This window comes from Trematomus bernacchii, unplaced genomic scaffold (assembly GCF_902827165.1).
Source record: "Trematomus bernacchii unplaced genomic scaffold, fTreBer1.1, whole genome shotgun sequence".
NCBI classification, from domain to species: domain Eukaryota; kingdom Metazoa; phylum Chordata; class Actinopteri; order Perciformes; family Nototheniidae; genus Trematomus; species Trematomus bernacchii.
In genome coordinates, this window is record NW_022987524.1 from 315,032 (window position 1) to 338,276 (window position 23,245).

General features: G+C 45.1%; 1 protein-coding gene across 1 annotated transcript in view; it reads right to left on the reverse strand.

Moving 5' to 3' along the window:
- rbfox1 (RNA binding fox-1 homolog 1) overlaps positions 1-23,245 on the reverse strand; it is a 205,338-nt gene that overhangs the window by 31,639 nt on the left and 150,454 nt on the right. The window contains exons 7-8 of the mRNA XM_034119954.1: positions 9,073-9,126; positions 5,470-5,602 (exon numbers count right to left, since the gene is read on the reverse strand). Coding sequence (XP_033975845.1) covers positions 5,470-5,602; positions 9,073-9,126 — 187 coding nt within the window. The remainder of the gene's footprint in view (positions 1-5,469; positions 5,603-9,072; positions 9,127-23,245) is intronic.

Sequence of the window (23,245 nt, forward strand, 5' to 3'; positions counted from 1 at the left end):
CCCATTATCCTATACACTCTTCAGCGAGCGAACTAGGAAAGACAGGGCCCCCAGGTAGAGGGCTCCGCCTGTGTTTATATAACTAGGGTTACAATACGTAACCCCCCGTTATATCTCTCACAGGCTCCGCCCTCTACTGGACTCTATGGGTACAGTGGGCGGAGCCCCGATGTATAAACGCCCTGTCGTCCAACAACATCGACCCACCACACCGTCCCTGACCGGCTTTTAGCTAATATCCACTGCATCCCCACTTCCTCCCATCCGGTTGTAACCGTGGAGAAGTCGGGGCCGCAACTTGGATAAGACACACTCACACACGCTTACCTCGTGTAGAGTGTGCATGGAAAAAAAATTGTGCGGAGACTCCGTCTGGAGCCTACCGCGCACCATGTTCCCCAGGTCCCTCAGGAGCATGGGAAAACATAAGTGCACCACATCCCCCACACTCACACATGCTCCGTGTAGAGTGGGCATGGACAATAGTGAGGAAGGCTCTCCCTGCCTGCCCAGGCAGGCGGGGAGAGTCCTCCAGCCCTGTATGGGGCTGATTGTACACCATGTCTCCCGAGTCCCTCAGGAGCATGGGAAAACACAAGTGCTTTATGTCCAGGGGGGGGGGGGGGGTCAGATACCTGCTGACCCACAGCCACCCCCCTCTCACCAGTCATGCGTTGCCCCGGCAAGCACAGACGACGAGAAGGAGCCAGACATGTCCAGGAGATAAAATGTTATGAAGGGGCCTGGCGTAGACCAAGACGCCGCCGTGCATATATCTTCTACACTCACGCCGCTGAATAAGGCTGTTGACACAGCCACAGCCCGTGTAGAATGTGCACGGACCCCAGTGGGGAGGGCTCTCCCCGCCCGTTCATAGGCATGTGTAATGCACCTGCATAGCCATCCTGCTAGGCGCTTCTTTGAGAGGGCTTTTCCAGCCACACCATCCCTAAAGCACACAAACAGTTGTTCAGTGCGCCTAATGGCAGCCGTGCGCTCTACATAGCATGCTAGCGCACGCACTGGGCAGAGGAGGTGCAATTTAGCCTCCCTGGCCCCAATATGGGGTGGAAGATTAAAGCCACCTAACTGAATAGCCCTTGATCTGAATGAACTTCTGATACTTTTAGGAGTAAAGGAGGGGTTCGGCCTGAGTGTCGCCCCGCTACGGTCACCCCGGATCAAAAGACAACTTGGGTGTACCGACAGAGCAGTCAGCTCGGACACTCTTTTAGCCGAAGTCAAGGCAAGTAGCAATGCTGTCTTCCATGACAGTGCTTCCAGGGAGGAAAGCTCCAGAGGCTCAAATGGTTCTGTGACCAGAGCCTCGAGCACCAACGGCAGGTCCCACTGTGGGGCGGAGGCGTGCACTACCGGGCGCTGCCTCCTGACCCCCTGCAAAAACCGCGTCATAAGCGGCTGACTGAAGGCTGACCTGCCTCCAAATCCCTCATGGCAGGACGAGATGGCTGCTGCATACACCTTAATTGTGGAATGAGCCAGCCCCCTGTCCACCAGTATCTGTAAGTAGGTAAGAATAGAGCCCAGCGTGCACGACAGAGGCTCTAGACTCCTTCCTTCACACCATCGCCGGAATCCCGCCCACTTTGGCCTGTAACAAGCTGTGGTGGATCCTGCTCTTGCTGCTTGGATAGTCTGAATAACGTTATCAGACAGCCCCACCTGTCTCAGCCTGTCCCTCTCAGGAGCCAAGCCTGGAGAGGTTGGCCCAGAGTGGGTAACGCCCCTATTGCACCTGCTTCCTGAGACAGCGCTCCCCAGACCTGAGGAATCGCCCAGGGCTGGCCCACCATCATCTGTGTTACCCCCGCGTACCACGGCGCCAGGCGGCGATCTGGGGCCACCAGGATGATTGACAGCTGTTCCCGCCTCACCCTCTCCAGGAGGGGGGGGATAAGGTGCAGCGGTGGAAAGGCGTAAAGCAGCTTTCTTGGCCATGGCTCGTGTGCAAATGCGTCGACCCCCAAGGGCAGGTTGTCCCACCGAGCCAGGGAGAACCACAGGGCACAGTGGCTGTTGCGCCGATTGGCGAACAGGTCCACCTCTGCTCTCCCGAACTGAGTCCAGACCTGCTTCACCACCTCCGGGTGAAGCCTCCACTCGCCTGGCAGGGGTCCGCCTCTCGACATGAGGTCGGCCCCCCCGTTCTCCCGTCCCGGGATGTGCAGGGCCCTTAGAGACAACACAATCTGTGAAACCCACAGCCACAGGTTCTCTGCTGCGGTCAACAAGGCTATTGAGCGGACTCCGCCCTGCCTGTTGATGTACGCCACTGTGGTGCGGTTGTCGCTCCTTACTAGCACATGTGTGCCCTGTATTAAGGGTTTGAAGTGCTGTAGGACCAACATCACTGCTTGCAGCTCCAGGAGGTTGCTGTGCCGTGCCTCCGTCAGAGGCCAGCAACCACCCACAGCTCTCTCTAGGCACGTCCCCCCCCATCCTGTCACTGAAGCATCTGTGAAGACTGTGACATAGGAGGTTACCTACCCCAGTGGAGCTCCCCTCCGCAGATTCTCTGGGGATTTCCAGAATCGGAGGTTGCTCTCTACTGAGGGGGGGATGGTCACCAGACGCCGTTTGTGTCTTTTGAGATCTAAACGAAGGCCGATAAACCACCTCTGCATGCGATGTGCATGCAGGAGTCCGAGTGGCACTATGGAGTGAGCAGCCGTCATGAGCCCCAAAGTCTGCATGATGATCAAAGCTGTCACTGTCGCCCCCTGACGCAGCCTGCAGACCGCCCGCAACAGGGACGCCTGTCTGCTTTCTGTCAGGGTGGCCCGTAGCCTGCCCAATCGGCCATAAAACCCCTGGCGGAGTCGGCTCACCGGTCTGGGTGGTAGCGGAGGAGGAAGCGCCAGGCCCACACGCTCCGCTGCCATGGCCATCACCATCGGGAAATCCTGACTGACAGATCGGCGTGGTGGCCCCACGCTGCCAGAAACGCCCGACAGTGAGAAGTCCTCCTCGTCTTCTCCCTCCTCGACAAGCGGAGCAGCACGGCTGGCCGGAAGTGCGAAGACGAAAGGCACCTCTCCGTCCTCCTCGTCCATCTCCACCACCTCCACATCGCCTCGGTCTGAATCGTCCTCAGGAACGGCATATCGTGCCTGCTGGAAGTGGTCCACGCGATGTATCCGTCGGAGCCGCGGAAGCGCCCGACAGGCACTGCAGGTCGGGGAATTTCCACCACCCTCCATGGCGTGGTCGGCCCCCAGACACTCGAAGCAGAACCGGTGTGGATCCGCGCCCGCGATCAGACCAGGGCAGGTGGGGCATGGCCGAGCTTCTAACAATGGTGAGTCCATTTCGTTTTCCTAAATCTTTGTTACGTTACGTTTCAACTCTTCGGTTCAGCTCGTCTGAAGAGAAAAAGGATAATGGGGCAGCGGGTGTAGCCGCCTTATATACTGTGGGCCTGCGCGCGCATTCAGGTAGGCTCGCCCCGATTGGCCGGCTACGTTTACGTAATTCAGTAGGTGAAAGCACGCACAGCATGATAGAGAGTAGTACCCATAGAGTCCAGTAGAGGGCGGAGCCTGTGAGAGATATAACATAACATAGGTACGCTCCTCTGAAATGATTGTCCCCTGCAATTATTATTATCCCTCATCGAGTTTGCTATTCAGATTGCTAACGTTAGCTTAAACAAACGTAACATGCAACGTTAGCCTAATCTAAAATGCTCTACTACGGCGTACCTTTCATGTGGCTCGTCAGCGCAGACTCTCCCATCGTTATTTTTTGCAAACTTTGCAGGAGGCTACTCGTGGGATTGACCCTCGTCTTAACCATGGCTTGTATTAACCAACGCTCGTTGAAACTGCAACCTCCTGGCATACTGTCATCTATCACTCATCAGAATGCCCAGGTCATACGTAAGAAAAACACTTGCAGGTCACGCGCATAGCGCGGGAAGGCCGGAGCGGAGCTGTTTTATGTAAAAGCGAAGCAATTAAGCGCGCTCCGACTTCTTTATTTTCTTTTAATCTAAAAAGCGAAGTAAAGCATTTACAATTTCAAGCACTTTATCCCAAATTCAAGCACCATTCCCAAAATTCAAGCACTTTTCAAACCTTGAAAACACCTCATACAATTTCAAGCATTTTCAAGGATTTCCAGCACCCGTACGAACCCTGCAACTCCTAATATTCACATCACAGTAGAAAATAAAAACACAATAAATCACACTTTCTTTTGCCACATTCTGGAAATCACTACATTAAAAAATAAAGCTTCCTATTGTGAGCAGAAATCTGCTTCCATTCCTGAATAGATTCCCAGGCAGCCTCCTTAGTGTCCATTTGCTTGCAGTCATAAAGAGCAAAATAAATAAAAACAACCAACAGAATAATGGCAAATCAGATCTGACTGCCCACAATGCACTGCTCTGCTTGGCTCGTCTCCAGGGTGTTCAGCCATGGAGGGTCGGCCAGAGCTGCTGCCGGGATAGGAAGATGCTTTTATTTATTTTGTGGCACTGGGTAATAGTTTAGTGGCCAGAGTCCAACGAGAACCCGGAAATGTTGAGGACCCCAAAGTGTTATGTTAGAAATATATAGTACGTGTCCCCAGCACATAGAAACTGCTAGATGCTAAATCACATTTGTTTGCACAATTAGCATAAATTGCACTAATTAGCATGAATTACCATTAAAGCCTAGAAAAATATTTGTACTCTGTGGGCTGATTTTGATATATTTTGGGTCGATTTGTAAGATTTAGGGGACTGGATCATTTGGATTGGACAGATTGCCTATTTATTACAAAAATAATTGTCCACAGTATCTCTACTGTGGACATAATAATCTTCATCTTGTGCTCTCTATATCCAATGACACTGCTCATGGATATCAAAATATGGCCACTTTCCAGTTTAAACTGCAATTTTACTTCCTGAAAATGTCAGAAATTGATTCAGCCTCCTCAATAACATCCAAGACCATTCCAAAATTGTCCAAATCGGACATGTCATCGTTTTACTTTTATTTACATTTCTAAAATGCCATTTATTTTAATAACGCAATTTATGCTAATTGTGCATATTGCCCAACTTTCACGAGGTACGATAAGTTAGCATCGTACCCCGTACTATACATTTCTAACATAAAGCTTTGGTGTACTCAACATTTCCGGGTTCACTATGCTGGCAATAGACTAAACTGGAAAAGTGGTCCCAAAGTATAGGACCACCCTACATGAACACAGCCTCTTCCAATGACACCAGAATACGAGGCCGAATCATTCCCCATGAGTCCGTGCAGAGGCACATGTCTGGGAACATGCCTGTTGGTTGCTTCAGCATGCTGTTGGAGTGGGGGGGGGGGTTATCGCTGTGCGGCGCGGCAGACATGCATCGCACGACTGACTCTGACATTGGATAAAGAACGGACAGAGGGAGAAAGCCAAAAGGAGAACATGACAACAGGAGCAGGAAGCAATGCTCACCCTCCGTACGCTGGGATTTGGGGGGGGGGAGCAGCCGTCCTGAATGTGTTGTACACCGTCCGTCCTCGACCTCTTAGGTGGGCTCCTCTGTACGCTGCTGCTGCACTGGCTGCTGGGTAGGGGAAACCTGGTACTGGAGGCAGAGGACAGAAGAGTATGAACACGGTCCCTGAGGTCACCAAGACCCCAAAACACGGCAACATTCCTGCTCAAAGCTCAAAGGGGCCTTTATTGTCATATGCAGCTACAGTGTAGATATGCAAATACAAACTTAAGTCACAGGCTCCTCCAACAATGCAACATAAATATATTGTATGTAAGACATTAAACTATTAAAAACATTTTTTAAATAGCGCAAAAATAAACTGCAGGAGAATTTAACTATATGCAAATTAAATAGAATAAGATGAGCTAAAAAAGTACGTAAAATTGAATGCTGAACAGTGAAATAAAAAACGTGTTATTTTAATAATAGATGAATATGTGAGATGCAAACAGATGTTATTTAGTAGTGATATTCACATGATACGCAATGAAAACAGAGTTTATTTCTATGGTTACAAACTCTGCTTGTAATGTTCATACAGCAGATATCTGCGTGTCAAAGGTTAGTGGCAATCGAGGTCAACGTTATAATAGTTTGAACTTTGAGCAGCACTTTGGAGCGATGCACAACACTGAGGCTAATACTGTTGGTCATGTGAAGGCAGCTTTTGGTCTTTCTATTCATACTGTAACAACATGTTTATTCTTATTTAATTGTATTCATTTTTTTTCTTTTTCTTATTCTTATTATCCCTGTGTATATTCTCATGTGTTTCTCTCTTATTCTGTTGCTGCTATAACATTTGTATTTCCCACAGTGTTCAATAAATGTACATCTTATCCTAAATCAGAATCAGAATCACAATCAGGTTTTTAGCAGGTAGGTTGACACGTACTGTACGAGGAATTTGACTTGATGTTGTGGTGCAAAGCTCTATATTGTATTCATATTTATTCTGTCTACAGTGTCTGTATTATACTGTCTATATAGTATACTGTCTACCTGCTATAGTGTATTCAATTTATATCCTGCTATTTATTATGTATATACCACTATAAACTGTTCAATTATATCTCTCAGATGTATATTTATATTATACTGGACATTACGTTGCACTTTACTGCTCCTTTTGCACTTCTGGTTAGATGCTAACTGCATTTTGTTTTCTTCGTACTTGTACTGCAATGACATTAAAGTTGAATCTGATATAATCTAATCTAAAAAGGCTGTTCACCTGTATTTGACATTAGCATTTGGATTATGTAAAGAAGGTGTTCTGCTGTTTGCAGTTGTGGAAACAGAATGTGAGCAGAAAGACAGAAGAAAGAGAGAGTGGAGCTATTGCTGTGGTTTGGTTATTAGCTTATCATTCATCTTAATTGGGGATGACTGACAAAAAGCTTCATTTGAGAACTGGGGTGAGTGAAGGTGGAGAAGGAGATGAAGGTGCCATAGCCAAGCCTAATTATACATATCTTCAAAAAGGAGATCTAATAAAATGCTAATAGAAACAGTGAATCATTCATTGACCTGATGGAAAGGAAGGGAAGGTTTGAGCCAAAGGATAAGAGTTTCTCAAAGAGAGACAAGGAGAGGAGAGAGGCTGGTAATTGTTCCAATTCATCTTTTGTCACCTTGACTTCAGGGCCGAGTGGCCTGGCTCCCCTTAAAGTCACTCTGATGATCCCCCCCTCACTTAGTTCCTGGATGCCGTGGGGAGCTTCTCTGTGTGTCACCTGGAAGGAGGGCCCGCGCTTACCCATTTTCTTTTTAAAATAAACTTTTTACACGCAATATTTTACTTTAATATTAGGCACAATACTAAATATATTTAGTTTACAACATTGTATTACATCATGTTATATACAAATATTCCCTTACAACATGTATTTGTACACTTCCCAAGTCCAATTGCTTAACAAGGCTTCATAAACTAAATGCTATTCCATGGCGGGGTATAACATCTTTATTAACACTTAAATGGTTCGTGTATCCTTGGGGATATAGACATTAGACAGGCTCTGTCCATGGATAAAATGGGTGTAATATGGGTCTAAAATATGGTAATTTAAATGAAATAACAGTGTAACATGGGTTAAATATCAGTGTAATACGGGTGTAATAATGGTGTAACATGGGTGTAATAGGGGTGTATTATCGTGTAATGCGAGTATAATAACAGAGTAATATGGCTGCAATGAGTGTAATAGCAGTGTTAAATGAGTGTATAAGGAGTGTTATAAGAGAGTGATATTGGTGTAATATGGTTGTAATATTGGTCTAATAACAGTGTAATATGTGTGTAATAATAGTGTAACAAGGGTATAATGAGGTTGTAATAAGAGTGTAATAATGGTTTAATAGTTTATAATAGGGGTGTATTAATGTGTAATATCGGTGTAATAACAGTTCTTTATGGAAGCAATATGGAAAGTAGCAATCAACTAATTTGCGGAAAATAAATCTGTGATATTTTATATTTTTCTGTCCATTTAAGGGTTAGGCTCTTCATTAATTTCACAATTGACGAGACATTTCCTGTTGTAGTTTAGTGAGTGTTAAACACTGCTGTATGACACTATGATAATTTTCATTTCATTTCAAACCTTTATTTAACCAGATTGGTCCCATTGAGATCATAGATCTCTTTTTCAAGGGAGACCTGCTCTGCTATCAAACATCTGAACCAATTAACCAGAAGAACGGGTCCTGAACCGCTGACATCATATCCTGTTAATAACAGCAGCACACAATACTAATACTGAAGGAGCCTGCCTGAAACAAACACACACACACACACACACACACACACACACACACACACACACACACACACACACACACACACACACACACACACACACACACACACACACACACACACACACACACACACACACACGTGTCCCAATGGCATTTTGGGAACTGGAAAGGTGAAACAAAGGTAGATCAATACAAAGCCATTTTGTAATTACAAGAACATGGGGGTGAATTAGGCAAACGACAGTCTGGAGAAATAGAAAATATTGATTTTAATTTACAAAATATATTTCACACCTTTTAATGTCCTTGCAGAAACAGACAATTAGATTTCCTTCACTCTTGTCCTTTGCTTCACTCTTCCTTTCCTCTGTACACACACTATTTTATCGCTCTCTCTTCTCTTATCACAGAGCCCAGGTATTTTTCACCTTAATGGACATGGTTAATGACAGGGTGGGGGTGGGGGGGTGGTGTTGAAGGGTTGGGGGAGGTGTACGGCCAAGATTGCAAAAGGCTTGTGGGTGGGTTGCAGAATGTGCGTTTGTTTTGTAGCACAGGAAAGTCTATTGTTGCAGTTGTGCGAGTCAGCAGAGTTTTCCTGTCTAAATTCAGGCTTTTGACGGTTGCACGTTGTTTGGAGGGAAGGCAGAGGAAGGAGAGGTGACGCAGGTTGAAATGAAGCAGGTGAGGGAGAAAATTAAGTTGTCGAAGTAACTGCAAAACAAAATGAATGAGGAGGAGGAAGATAACGACAAAGGAGATGGTGACAGATGGAAAAGGACATGTCCTCCTACCTGCATAGAATTCTGGGCTGTAGACAGCGCTGACCACTGGATTTAACTTCCAGCCTGGAGAGACAGACAGCGAGACAAAGACACAGACAGAGAGGGAGACAACAGGAAACAGTTAGTGTGCATACTTTATATAAACCTGTGTGACCTGACTGACCTTTAAACTACGTGGTAATGTATGAAAAGATTTAGGACACAGTCTTGAATACAATGAATAGAATACATTCGAAACTGCAGGAATACGATGAAATCAACTTTAAACATTTTGAAACATATGTAAACAGAACTGAACACACGCATGTAACCCATTAAAGTATAAGGAGCAGTTTGAAACCACTGTATTGGGCCGGGGAAGCAGTATATAATATATATTATAAAACGGACAAGTAAAATCAAGCAATCTGATTGGTTCTTAGCCGTGATATACTGAGCGTATACCACAGGTAAGTTACTTTTCACAACAACTCAGTATCCCTCCGCGTCTGAGAAAAACTGTATACAGTTGGTTTGAAAAGCAAACTGCCTGCAGTTTGCTTTTCAAACTGGAACAAGAAAGCAGCGGAGAAGTAACGGGGCAGATACCCTCCTTTTTACGCAGCGGTCCAGACATAGACATCAAACGGCAAAAACATACAGATTGCTTGATTTGACTTGTCCGTTTTATAAATATATTTACATTTCCTCCGTTACGAAACAAACTTACAAAGCATAAGATGGAAACATTTAAGGCTAACTTCGACCTCCGGGGGGGTCTTACTATGGAGGAGTGGATTGAGCAGTGCCTATCTCCAGAAAAAAAAGCACCTAAACGACGACATGCATAGCTACGTGAAGAGCAGGTAGACCAACTGGAAAAGTACCACCATTCAAAAGCTTTCTTGAAACAAAGCAGAGAAATTATGACCGTTAGTGGCCACAGGTGCGAAAGCTCTCTCCAGAGCTACTGGAAGCCGAATCTCGGGGACCGGAGAAAGTGGAGCAATATTCTCGCCACGCCAAGCAACAGCCTAGAACCACCTCAACCTATACAAGTAACCACGTAAGCCATGCTACTGATGCTGGACAATCAGGGAGAGCCTACCTGAATGTGCGCGCATATAAGGCCGCTACACCTCCCGACTGTCATCCTACACCCTCTTCAGCGAGCGGCATAGGAAAGACAGGGCCCCTAGGTAGAGGGCTCCGCCTGTGCTTATAGAACTAGGGTTACAATACGTAACCCCCTGTTCTATCTCACACAGGCTCCGCCCTCTACTGGACTCTATGGGTACAGTGGGTGGAGCCCCGATGGATAAACGCCCTGTCGCCCCTATCGACCCACCACACTGCCCCTGACCGGCCTTTGGTTAACAGCCACCGCACCCCAACTTCCAGCCCTGTATGGGGCTTACTGCGCACCATGCCTCCTGGGTCCCTAAGGAGCATGGGAAAACATAAGTGCATTATGTCCAGGGAGGGGGGGGTGGTCAGATACAGCCTACTGACCCACAGCCCCTCCCCCTTCACCAGTCCTGTGTTGCCCCAGCAAGCACAGACGATGAAAATGAGCCAGACATGTCCAAGAGATAAAACCTTATGAAGGGGCCTGGTGTAGACCAAGGCACCGCCGTCCACACTCACGCCGTTGAACAAGGCTGTTGATACAGCCATACCACGTGTAGAGTGTGCACGGACCCCCGTGGGGAAGGCTCTCCCCGCCTGCCCATAGGCATGTGAAATGCACTCACAGAGCCATCCTGTCAGGCGTTTCTTGGACAGAGCTTTACCGGCCACACCATCCCCAAAGCACACAAACAGCTGTTCAGTGCACCTAATGGAAGCCGTGTGCCCTACATAACATGCCAGCGCACGAACTGGGCAGAGGAGGTGCAATTTAGCCTCCCTGTCCCAGTATGGGGTGGAAGACTAAAGCCGTCTAACTGTATAGCCCTCGACCTGAACAAACTCCTTAACCTCTTAAGCCCTGAGCCTGTTTTTCAGGTCTCAGGCTCGAAAATGACATTCCCAGAACAAATGACCATATCTTCCCTTCTAAAAGGGTTACATTAATAATCTTTATTCTCAAAGTAATGATAAAACTGTGAGTTGGATGTAGAAAAGTTAGAATCAATATAGGTGTTTTTTATTTTAAAGAAAATTCAGATTTTACATAGTAAAAAACTGTAAATGATAGTGTCCGTCCAAAAATTATGTTTTACTTATAGTGAAAACTACCCTTGGATGATGGGTTAGTAGACTAAAAGCTTTAGTAATCCAAAGTACAACATATAATAAGTACCCTGTATCAAGATTGATGCAAAACAAGTGAAATTTGACCTTTTTAGAGAGATTTAGCCAAAAAACCCCACTTCTGGGGTCATTTGGGTGGATTTGACCTATCTCTGGCCCCGCTTGCTCGATTTTGATGAATGAAATCTCTTTATAACCGCTAGAGCCAATGGAATCGAGGGGAAGTTATATACACACCAAAACGTTAACAAATAAGGAGTGAGAGTGACGCGTTACCAAAACCGGAAGCTGCATACACTCTGGTGGCTACCATTAGCAGCTAACTTTTCCGCTCCGATTTTTACATAAAAAATGGAATTATGGATTATAAATAATTTTTTCAAAGGCACAGGTACATTATCAACCTATGGATCAACAGTTGTAGCATTTTTTTTCGTTTTAATGCCATTGAACACGTCTTTTGACCTAATTGACAGCTACGGTGAGACGATCTGCCGTAAAAGCTCCGTAAAGGTACGTGTTGTGATGTCTGTGTTTGCTTCCCCTGTCGCAATTTAGGATCGCTCAGTGATGATACTATACCTAAATAATCAGTGGAGTCTCAGCTTTAATCGGCTATATTGTATGTGCAGCTACGATAAGTAATAAGGGTATCTTTATCTTGAATTGTGTGCCGCAGTGCGTTCGAATTTTTTCGCTCAGGGGTCATTTAGACGCTTCTTATGAGACTTGTGTTTTGTTTTGGTAAAAATGGTTCATATCTTCAGTTAGCTGAGATTCTTCCCGTTAATCTGGTGCTACACATTAATAGTTTCATAAATGTTAAGAAGCCCTGAGACATTATCTCGAAAAAAACAAACGGTGGGAGGGGTCCAATGGGGGGACCGCCGTGCTTAAGAGGTTAAGTTCTTGGGAACAAAGGAGGGGATCGGTTTAAACGGGTAAACAAGTGTGCCTGGCCCCCAAACTGTGTGGGTGTGCTACAACGGGTACCAACTGTCACTATACCAAGTTTGTAATCCCTGCGACGTTTATAAATATTTGACGAGGATGAGTTACCTGATGGGTCGTTGGAGCGGGAGTGGAAACGGAAGGCAGAGATGGCATCGGTACCGGTTGACGACTCTGACTCAGAGGGGACTGAAGACAGTGAGCCAGACAGTGACAGTTCTGAGGGGGCAGAAGCCATGGACTCAACCTGTTTGGCCAAGTGCACGGTCAAAATGAGTCCCCTAAATAAGCCCCTCTGTTTCCCCCCCCCCCCCCCCCCCTTAAGGTTCCCAGGGGCAGCTAAAGTGCCACTTTCCATCAGCACCGGGGAGGCGCTCTCCTTGGTGCTGAACCCTGTGAGGAGTGCTCAAGCGTTGGCGGAGGAGGTGTAAGGCAGAGGAGGGTGAAAAAAAAAGTGTGTGAACCTCCAGCCCAGAAAGGGTGGTGGTGCCAATAAGAAGGCCGAATTTGGATGCTGAGGGGCAGGCATCAAAGCACCACAAAATCCACCCCCTTTCAGTATTACCAGGGGCATGAGGTTCTGGCGGGTGTGGATGGAGGGGTTTAGTCCGAGGGGGGATGCTTAAGTGCGGGTCCCCGGGCACTCATGGTGCACATGGTTATGGATGTGTGGTGGTGGTGCCAATAAGAAGGCCAAATTTGGATGCTGAGGGGCGGGCATCAAAGCACCACAAAATCCACCCCCTTTCAGTATTACCAGGGGCATGCGGTTCTGGCGGGTGTGAATATCTGGTTTTAGTCATGTTAGGGAGACATGCTGGAAGTCCTTAGTCCGTCCTTTGGGGGTGTTGGAGCGGCCAAATATAGGTATATTTCCCGTTCTCTTTCCTGGATGATGGAAATAACCTAAGTGCACATGTTAGGGAGACATGCTGGAGGTCCTTAGTCCGTCCTGTGATGCACTATTCCCCGCATTTTAAACACTGTTCCTCCCTTGGAAAGTGAGGTGCTGCAGCCTGTTCTCTGGGTAATACACTCTGTCCCTATTTAAGACACTTTCCCCGATATTTGGAACTATGTTGTACAATACAGAGACATATACAATACAAAATAATGTGTCATGGAAGTACATGGAGTAAAGCCCCTTTTCTCTGTCCTGAGAGTACACAACAGACCAGTGTTGTAGTCAAGTCACCAATTCACGAGTCCAAGTCACTCTCAACTCACCACTCTTCGAGTCCGAGTCCAAGTCCGAGTCACCTAGGGAGAGTCGTAGTCGAGTCCGAGTCCAAGTCCGAGTCACCCAAGGAGTGTCCGAGTCGAGTCCGAGTCATCATTACCTGTGTTCGAGTCCGAGTCCAAGTCCGAGTCACCCAAGACAACACACTCTCACTCCATAAACGTCCAGGAGCGACGCTTGGTCAGGGTCCCGAGGCGTGCAGTTGGGACGCTCCTAGGCTCCTTCAGATTCATAAACAGACGCAAATAGCTTTCAACTGATTGCAATGTATTCCCATCTGCGGCGGGATTTGACGCTTAGGGAAGCACGGCATTCGTTTGTGTCGGAGGCTGTTAAAGGCAATGTGAGCGTCCATTCCCATTGGATAACGGAGAATTGTACACCCGGAAGTAAGTATTCCCCTTACTGTCGATTGATTTGACAGTGATATCTCCACTACTCATCAACTCAAAAACACCAGATTATCCTTGTTAATTAAACGACATTCATAGGTTTTAGTGTACAATGCTTTTGTCACGTTTTCCCCTTTAATTCTGAGAAACAAGTCGTTTTCTATGAGTTTTGGATGGCCGAAGACATTACATTACCCACAATGCTCTGTAGCAACCATAGACTGTATATTGCAACAGGCAACAGCTTCGGTTCATGTTAATTTACAAACTCTTCAACTACAACCGTAGTTATATTTAAAAACATGTTAGAAGGCCTCACGAAATACTTTAATGTAAATTAAAATGTAAATGTGAAGGAATGTGTATATCCTTCATAAACGAAACCGGAAACAGACGTAGGCAAGATCCTCAGCTCGATGATTGGATGGTTTAGCCGCAATGCACGCTGGGATTTGGTGTTTATGCAATGTGAAATCCGAAAACATTTAAAAAAAATTAAATAATACATTATTCCGAGTGTGCTTGCTTTTCTCTTTGAAAGTCATCACATAACGGCATTGCAATACACGTTTCGGCTGCATTAAATATGACATATCTGCCTTAGTTAACTCTATTTATAGAGCCCTGATGAGAACACTTCTAGACAAACAGGAACTGCCGCCACAACTGAAAACTTGACGTGGATCTTAAATATATAAGCAATTAAACAACATCTTACATTTCTTTTCACACAATACGTCTCCTTGCAGTATCAACACTAATTCGGCTGACTTTTATATTTGATCCAATTGGTAGATAGGCTGTATTTACACCATAACGGTGCACAGCTGATAGAAAGGGACACCTACTGGTTAAAGCACGTTATTGAATTTTATTATTTTATTATTAGATATTAATAGGAGGATGTGCAAAACAGACAAACTAATAAGGCTTTATTTAAACATTAAAGAATACTTTAGGTTAAGGTCTTCTTTTGAATAAGAAAAAAGCTTTGGGGGTATAGAAGATGAATATGGAGGGATGAAACCCTCTTTGATGGTCACACATGCAGAGCACACAGCACACACAGTGACATTTGTATCTACAGATAAATATTAAGCCTGACAAAGTACTTAACGTCTAATATATTGCTTTCCTGCCACGTTAACTATGTTTAAGCACTTATTTTAAATGATATTATACATATGTATTATACTCTTATAAGATGTATGTAGATAGTATAAGAAATGTGCAGAATATGACAATTTAATGGTGGAGGTACACACATATTGATAGATGTCTTGTAATGCACTGTTGAGGAACTACACCGTAGTTGTGTATAATATGATATGTCAATAAACCTTAGAAAATCTTGAAATCTTGAAAGGGATGTGCAAAATAGTCATTATATACAGTCTTTAATTAACTATTAGTAGAGAATAACGACGAGTAAAGAATATACTTTATAGGGATCCTATTAATATCTAATAATAAAAATATAAAAATTCATTAACGTGCTTTAACCAGTAGGTGTCCCTTTCTATCAGCTGTGCACCGTTATGGTGTAAATACAGCCTATCTACCAATTGGATCAAATATAAAAGTCAGCCGAATTAGTGTTGATACTGCAAGGAGACGTATTGTGTGAAAAGAAATGTAAGATGTTGTTTAATTGCTGATATATTTAAGATCCACGTCAAGTTTTCAGTTGTGGCGGCAGTTGTTCCTGTTTGTCTAGAAGTCTTCTCATCAGGGCTCTATAAATAGACAACTACGGCAGATATGTCATATTTAATGCAGCCGAAACGTGTATTACAATGCCGTTATGTGATGACTTTCAAAGAGAAAAGCAAGCACACTCGGAAAAATGTATTATTTAATTTTTTTTAAATGTTTTCGGATTTCACATCGCATAAACACCAAATCCCAGCGTGCATTGCGGCTAAACCATCCAATCATCGAGCTGAGGATCTTGCCTACGTTTCCGGTTTCGTTTATGAAGGATGTACACATTCCTTCACATTTACATTTTAATTGACATTAAAGTATTTCGTGAGGCCTTCTAACATGTTTTTAAATATAACTACGGTTGTAGTTGAAGAGTTTGCAAATTAACATGAACCGAAGCTGTTGCCTGTTGCAATATACAGTCTATGGTTGCTACAGAGCATTGTGGGTAATGTAATGTCTTCGGCCATCCAAAACTCATAGAAAACGACTTGTTTCTCAGAATTGAAGGGGAAAACGTGACAAAAGCATTGTACACACACTAAAACCTATCAATGTCGTTTCATTAACAAGGATAATCTGGTGTTTTTGAGTTGATGAGTAGTGGAGATATCACTGTCAAATCAATCGACAGTAAGGGGAATACTTACTTCCGGGTGTACAATTCTCCGTTATCCAATGGGAATGGACGCTCACATTGCTTTTAACAGCCTCCGACACAAACGAATGCCGTGCTTCCATGAGCGTCAAATCCCGCCGCAGATGGGAATACATTGCAATCAGTTGAAAGCTATTTGCGTCTGTTTATGAAGCTGAAGGAGCCTAGGAGCGTCCCAACTGCACGCCTCGGGACCCTGTAATGTTATACTAATGTGTCTATTGAACTGCTGTGAAGCGAATTTGGCTACAATTCTTGTAATAGGTGCTATACAAATATAAATCTTATTACTAATATTAATATTATTATTATTATTGTAAATTACCTTTAATATGTCTAACTATATTTAAAATGAGTTACCTTTTAGAGAAGTGATTATATTTGTATGCCAATATTTTCCTATGGTAAAGTTTTCGTTTTGCACTTTTATTTTGATAGTAATAAGATCGGGACTCTTATTTTGAAGGAACTTTTACCGGAAGTCAATGGACAACGGAGCAGTGTAAACACACATGTATAATGACGGATAGATGAAAAATAAATTAACTTATACTAAATAGTTGCATTGGGTTTTTAGCACCTGGCTGATAAGGGCACAAGCTCTTACGTTGGTAATGATTGTATAAAAGCAAGGGTGTGCAATAAACAGATACCATCAGTCGGAGAGTCTGACCATCATTCAGCCGGGGACGCTACAATTATTATAGTGAATGTTTAAATTCTATTAATAAAGATTAAGCCCCAGAAAGGTCATTCTGCATGTTAAGTAGCCATGTGCTTTCGTTTTATCGGCTGAATCTTTATTTATTGATTAGATCACGTTACTCTGATGATAGTGTTCAAGACAGTGTCACATCCTGGCCCTGGCTGGTCGCCTCACTCCCTCGCCTGTGTGTTTTCCTTCCCTGTTAATCACCTGCCTGGCCTCAATGAGCCTCAGCTGTCCCTAATCATTACTCCTCTCCTGTGTATTTAGTCTGTGCTGTTGCCTTGGTCAGTGCTAGTTCGTCTTGTCTGTCTAGCAGGAAGTGCTCCAAGAGACTCTCCTAAAGTAAGCTATAGTTCTAGCTGTTTAGCATTTGTACCAACTTAGTTGGTTGTTTTTTGTTGCTTCATTAGTATTTTTCCACCAACTTAGTTGGTTGTATTTCGTTGCTTCCAGTCTGCACATTTTTGGATCTTTGCCTGTATTATTTTGCCTTTTGGATTAAACGCTTGACTAAAGACCTTTTTTGCCTGGTTGTGCTCTTGAGTCCTATTTTTGCTCGTGCCCGTACTTGTGTTTGAGAGACAGCCTATATGTCTGAACTCGATCCTTAGAGTAATGTGTTACGGAGCTTTCTCTTCAATCTTTTCCCCACATAAGCGAGCATGTTGCGCTGCTCTTTTCCAATGTGGAAGCAGAATGTGTGAAAGCATACAGCACGATGCGGGGTGTGTCTGAGACATCTTTAGACTGGAATAGCGGGGCCCAGCACGTGAACTCGCCTCGCAGGTGCACACGCCAGGATAGAGGACATCAGACTCCAGAGAAAACTTGCTCGAGTCCAAGTCGGAGCGTCGAGTCTGAGTCATCGTGGGGGGGAAAATTCACGAGTCAGAGTCCAAGTCATCGTACGCGAGAATTCACGAGTCCAGGATCCGAGCAACAGACACAGCCTGTTTTTGCAACAGGGCCTGAATCTATGTTGAAAGGAAACCTATCTCCTCCTGGGATGATAGATTTGGGGGGCCTCTCTTATGCCCCTGAATGGATGAGGGACGCTGCAAAACTGGAGTGAGTAACCCAGTTTCAGTGTCCTGTCCATCCACTCTGTCAGTACACAGCTGAGCTTCCATTCCCCATAAAACTGTGTTAGGGGACATGCAAGTTTGGCCCATGGGGGGCTGACACAGAAAGGGCCGATTTTTTTACTGAGGTCCTTGAACGCACCGCGTTACCCTCTCGTGGGGCCGCGCGCTCCGTCATGTCGTCTTCACACAGACAGTGAAATGCATTAATCGGAGCTATTACACTAGGCGAGGTGTGTTTTCTGACAACAACAAGCCGGCCATAATGTCCAGCGGGGCAGAGATTCTCCGCCCAGCCTACTGCCTGTGGGAGCAGATGGGCTGCCAGGCTCTCATCAAGGGGGGGCACGCCGGGACACGCTGTGTGGCCCTGCACCCTGAAGACTTTGGTAGCCCTACACGCTCCGCCGCCATGGGCTTCACCAGGGGGAAGTCCTGACGGACAGACCTGGGCGGTGGACTTCCATGGATGCCGGACCCGGAAGTGCCCGACAACGAGAAACCCTCGTCATCCTCCTCCCCTGCAAACGGAGCCATCTGACCCGCTGGAATGGCGAACATGAATTGCACAGCCACGGCCATATCCCGGTCCCCCAAACACTCGAAGCAGAGGTAGTGGGGATCGGCGCCCGCTATTAAGCCAGGGCACGAAGGACAGGCCCGGGTCTCTTTTATCCTTTTTTTTATGCAAAGCATAAAGTCGCTTTGGATAAAAGCGTCTAACAAGTGACATGTAATGTTTAATCCACGTGAGTTTACAACTACAAAAATAATCGGTTTGTTTTTATATCACATCCAACGGGAGGAAATGCAGCACGGCTCTCACTACCGATTTGTAATCATAATTTAATCATCTTCACGATCATTTATGTTTATGTTCGCCGAATTGACATGAAAGCACTGACAAATATGAATATACTGTAACTTCATTAAAACGTTATTAACTTGCCCAAACTCAGTAATTCACTAAAAATAGGTTTATTTTTAATGGAGCCTCGTCATCTCACCATGGGCAAACGGGCTATAATATTATACTATTGTTAATAGTTTACTGTATTATTAGTGTTTAATATTACTGCTATAACAATCACACATTGAGTTAATTGTTGTGCAATGTTAAAGGGCCCATGTCATGGCCATTTCCACTGATCATAATTACATTGTTGAGGTATACTAAAATAGATTTATACTGTGCAATTTTCCAAACTCACATTGGTTTCGCATACAGCATCTCTGTAAAGTATGTGTATTCAGCAGTATTCACTCTCTCCACTAAACGGCTTGTGCTGCCTATTTCTATGTTTATAGAGTTGGGACATGTTTTTTGGCTCAGAGTGAGCGCTCCTTGGTTTGCGAGGATCTTTGTAAACGGAGCACGGAGATCAACACATGGAGATCAACACATGGAGCAGAGACGTCATGTAAACTGTGTCCGTGTCTGTGATGCTTGAGCCTTGGAGACTATTTGTCTGTGAGTTATTCATGTGCAGAATGTTTGAAGTGTGTAACTTTTGGTCTGAAGCTAGTTTAATGTGTGCTAATTTAGCTAATGGTGATCTGTGCTATTTCTAGCTAATAGTGATGCTAATGATAGCTAATTCCTTTAATAGTAGTATGTGTGTCGTTTGTACAGTGCTACTTATATGTTAGGTAAAGCCTGCATACTTATATGTGTTTTATTTCTGTATTGTTACAGTTTTACAAAGTAAAAGAAGAACAGTAAAGTCAAGAAAGAAAACCTTGCATCTTTATTGGAGGACTTTTAAATGTTAGCTAACTGTCTAGCTACGCATAGGGATACGCGCTGTAAGGGCAGAACAGTAAAAAGACAAGAGCACGGCGGGTTCAAGTAATAGTACACTACACAGCCAACATGAGTCTACGCTCAGGGAAAAACTATAATAATGAAGACACCACTACGCACAAAGAAGCAAGTGGAGAACAGCAAGCAGAGACTGTGGATCAAACAGCCAAGTGGCAAGAACATCCTCAAGCCTCTGATGCTAAGTCATATTCATCCAGAGCAGCCTCTAGATCGTCTCAGCGATCATCAGCAACAAGTTCGTCAGCCACGAAAGCCTATGCCAAGGCAAAAGCAGCTCATGCTCAATTAGCTTATGCTGAAAAAGAAGCTGACGTGATGAAACAGAGGGCAGACCTGGAAAAGCAAAAAGCTGACTTTGACGCCAGTCTACATCTGCTCCAGTGCCAAAGAGCTGCAGCTGCAGCTGAAGCTGAAGCTGCAGTTTATGAAGAAGCAGATGCTGAAAGCGTGAAGCTAAGTCGAGAACCCATTGTTGAAGGTGAGCGCTTCAGTGCAGTCCAACGCACTTCCAAGTATGTTCAAGCTCAGTCTCAGTACACCTGTTCCGGAACGCATCATACACAGGTAGCAGTGGAGGCACAGGAAAGAAAAATAAAGACGTTTGAACCACCTCAAGCTAAGTCAGTCTACAAAGACTTAAAAAATGAACCGACATCAAATACTTACCCTCACAGTACTCCGAAGCACGCTGATCAACAGTATGAGTCACAAAGTGCACAAGACTTCGCAAGATACCTCATCAGAAAAGAAATGGTGAGTGCAGGTCTTCTTCAATTCGATGATAAGCCTGAAAATTACTGGTCGTGGAAAGCCTCCTTTATAAGTGCCACTAAGGACTTGAATCTCACAGCCAGAGAAGAGCTAGATTTGATGACTAAGTGGCTAGGGCCCGACTCCATGCAACAAGCAAAGAGAATTCGTGCAGTACACGTACTCAATCCTGCAGCAGGTGTGAACATGATCTGGCAACGTCTTGAAGAGTGTTATGGGGCGCCAGAGGTCATTGAAGACGCACTGCTCAAGAAAATAGAACACTTTCCGAAGCTCACCAACAAAGACAATGCTAAACTGAGAGAACTCGGCGACATTCTCCTCGAACTTGAGTGTGCTAAGGACGAAGGTGCTCTGCCAGGGCTTTCGTACCTGGATACAGCTCGTGGGGTAAGAGAAATAGTGGAAAAGCTTCCCTATAATCTGCAAGAGAGGTGGACCAGCATTGGAAGCAAGTACAAGGAGGATTACAGAGTAGCCTTCCCTCCTTTCTCTGTCTTCGCCAAGTTTGTCCAGCAACAAGCAAAGATTAAGAACGATCCAAGCTTTATTATATCCACGCCAAGCAACAAAGCCTCTGTGACTGTACACAAAACAGACATCCCAGAAGAGCCAGCAGACACCCAAAGCAGTCCTACTTTTAAAAAATTGGATGAGCCAGATCGCCAGTGTCCAATTCACAAGAAGCCACACCCACTGAAAAAATGTAAGCTCTTTAGAGAGAAAACTCTTGAAGACCGCAAAGCATATCTCAGAGACAATCGCATCTGTTATAGATGTTGCGGTTCTTTTCAACACATGGCAAAAGATTGCAAACTGACTGTCAAATGCTTCGAGTGCAACAGTGACAGACACATCGCCGCACTGCATCCAGGCCCTCCTCCTTTAAACGCTCAGAGTGCTACGGCTGGGAAAGACGAAAGCGGGGAGCAAAGTGAAAGCTCATCTTCATCAGTGACCTCAAAGTGTACGGAGGTTTGTGGGGAGGGTTATAGCTCACGCTCATGTTCCAAAATTATCTTGGTGAAAGCATATCCTGCAGGGGAAAAGGAGAAGGCAATGAAGATGTATGCAGTGTTGGACGAACAAAGTAACAAGTCACTAGCCAAGACAGAGTTCTTCAACCTCTTTGAAGTTAAAGGTAACTCCACTCCATACACCCTGAACACCTGTTCTGGGAAGTCAGAGACTTCAGGTAGGAGAGCCGTTAATTTTGTCATTGAGTCTGTGGAGGGGAAAGTACAGCTTCCCTTACCACCCTTAATTGAGTGTGACATGGTGCCAGATGAAAGAGCAGAAATTCCCTCTCCAGAGATTGCACTACATCACCTACACCTACAGCCAGTTGCTAACAAGATTCATCCAGTAGATCAAAACGCTCCTATCCTTCTGCTCTTAGGGAGAGACATCCTAAGGGTGCACAAAGTACGTGAGCAAATCAATGGACCGCACAATGCACCTTACGCACAACGGCTAGACCTAGGCTGGGTCATTGTGGGAGAAGTATGCTTGGGGATAGCTCACAAACCATCAGAGGTCAATGTCTACAAGACCAACATACTGCACAACGGTTGCACATCTTATCTCAGTCCATGTCCAAACAGTATTCATGTTAAAGAAGACTTCAGTGGCATGACACAGCATCCTAGTCTCACCTTCCCTGCATGTAAGCAGAACACAGATTGCACTGCGATTACAGACAATCTCGGGTGTTCGGTGTTCGTCAGGTCCAAAGATGACAACGAGATGCGTCCTGAAGTGTCTACACTGGCAACCAAGGTCTCAGAGTTCATGTTGAGCTCTCAACACTTTGAGCGATGCTCAAGCTGGCAAAAGCTCTGTCAGATCATAGCCAGACTCATTCATGTTGCCGCTTCCTTCAAAAGCAAGGCTGACGAAGCAAGAAAGAAAGGATGGGAATGTTTCGGAGAAACAATCAGCATAAGTGAACTCTCACAAGCCAAGGTTTTGATCATCCGCTCTGTCCAGCACAAGGCCTTCAAAGAGGAATTCAAATGTCTTGAAGACGGACAGACTTGGTCCAAGCAAAACACACTTGAGAAGCTCAATCCATTTGTGGATAAAGATGGTCTTCTTCGTGTTGGAGGTCGTCTTTCATCGGCTGAGCTGTCAGAAGAAGAAAAACACCCTCTGATCATTCCACGCAATCATCACATCGCCACACTGCTTGTCAGATACTTCCATGAAAAAGTAGCTCACCAAGGGCGACACTTTACAGAAGGAGCTATTCGAGCAGCTGGATACTGGATAGTTGGGAGTAAACATCTGGTATCTTCTGTCATCCACAAGTGTGTTACCTGCCGCAAATTGCGAGGAAGGTTGGAAGATCAGAAGATGGCGGATCTGCCAGCTGACAGACTAACACCCGAATCTCCGTTCACCAATGTTGGACTGGATGTTTTTGGGCCGTGGTTGGTCATGACACGACGCACAAGAGGAGGGGCTGCAGACAGCAAACGCTGGGCTTTGCTCTTCACATGCATGTCTACCAGAGCGGTGCATATTGAACTGATTGAATCCATGTCAACAGACAGTTTTATCAATGCCTTAAGAAGATTTTTCTCTGTTCGTGGTCCAGCAAAGCTCCTGCG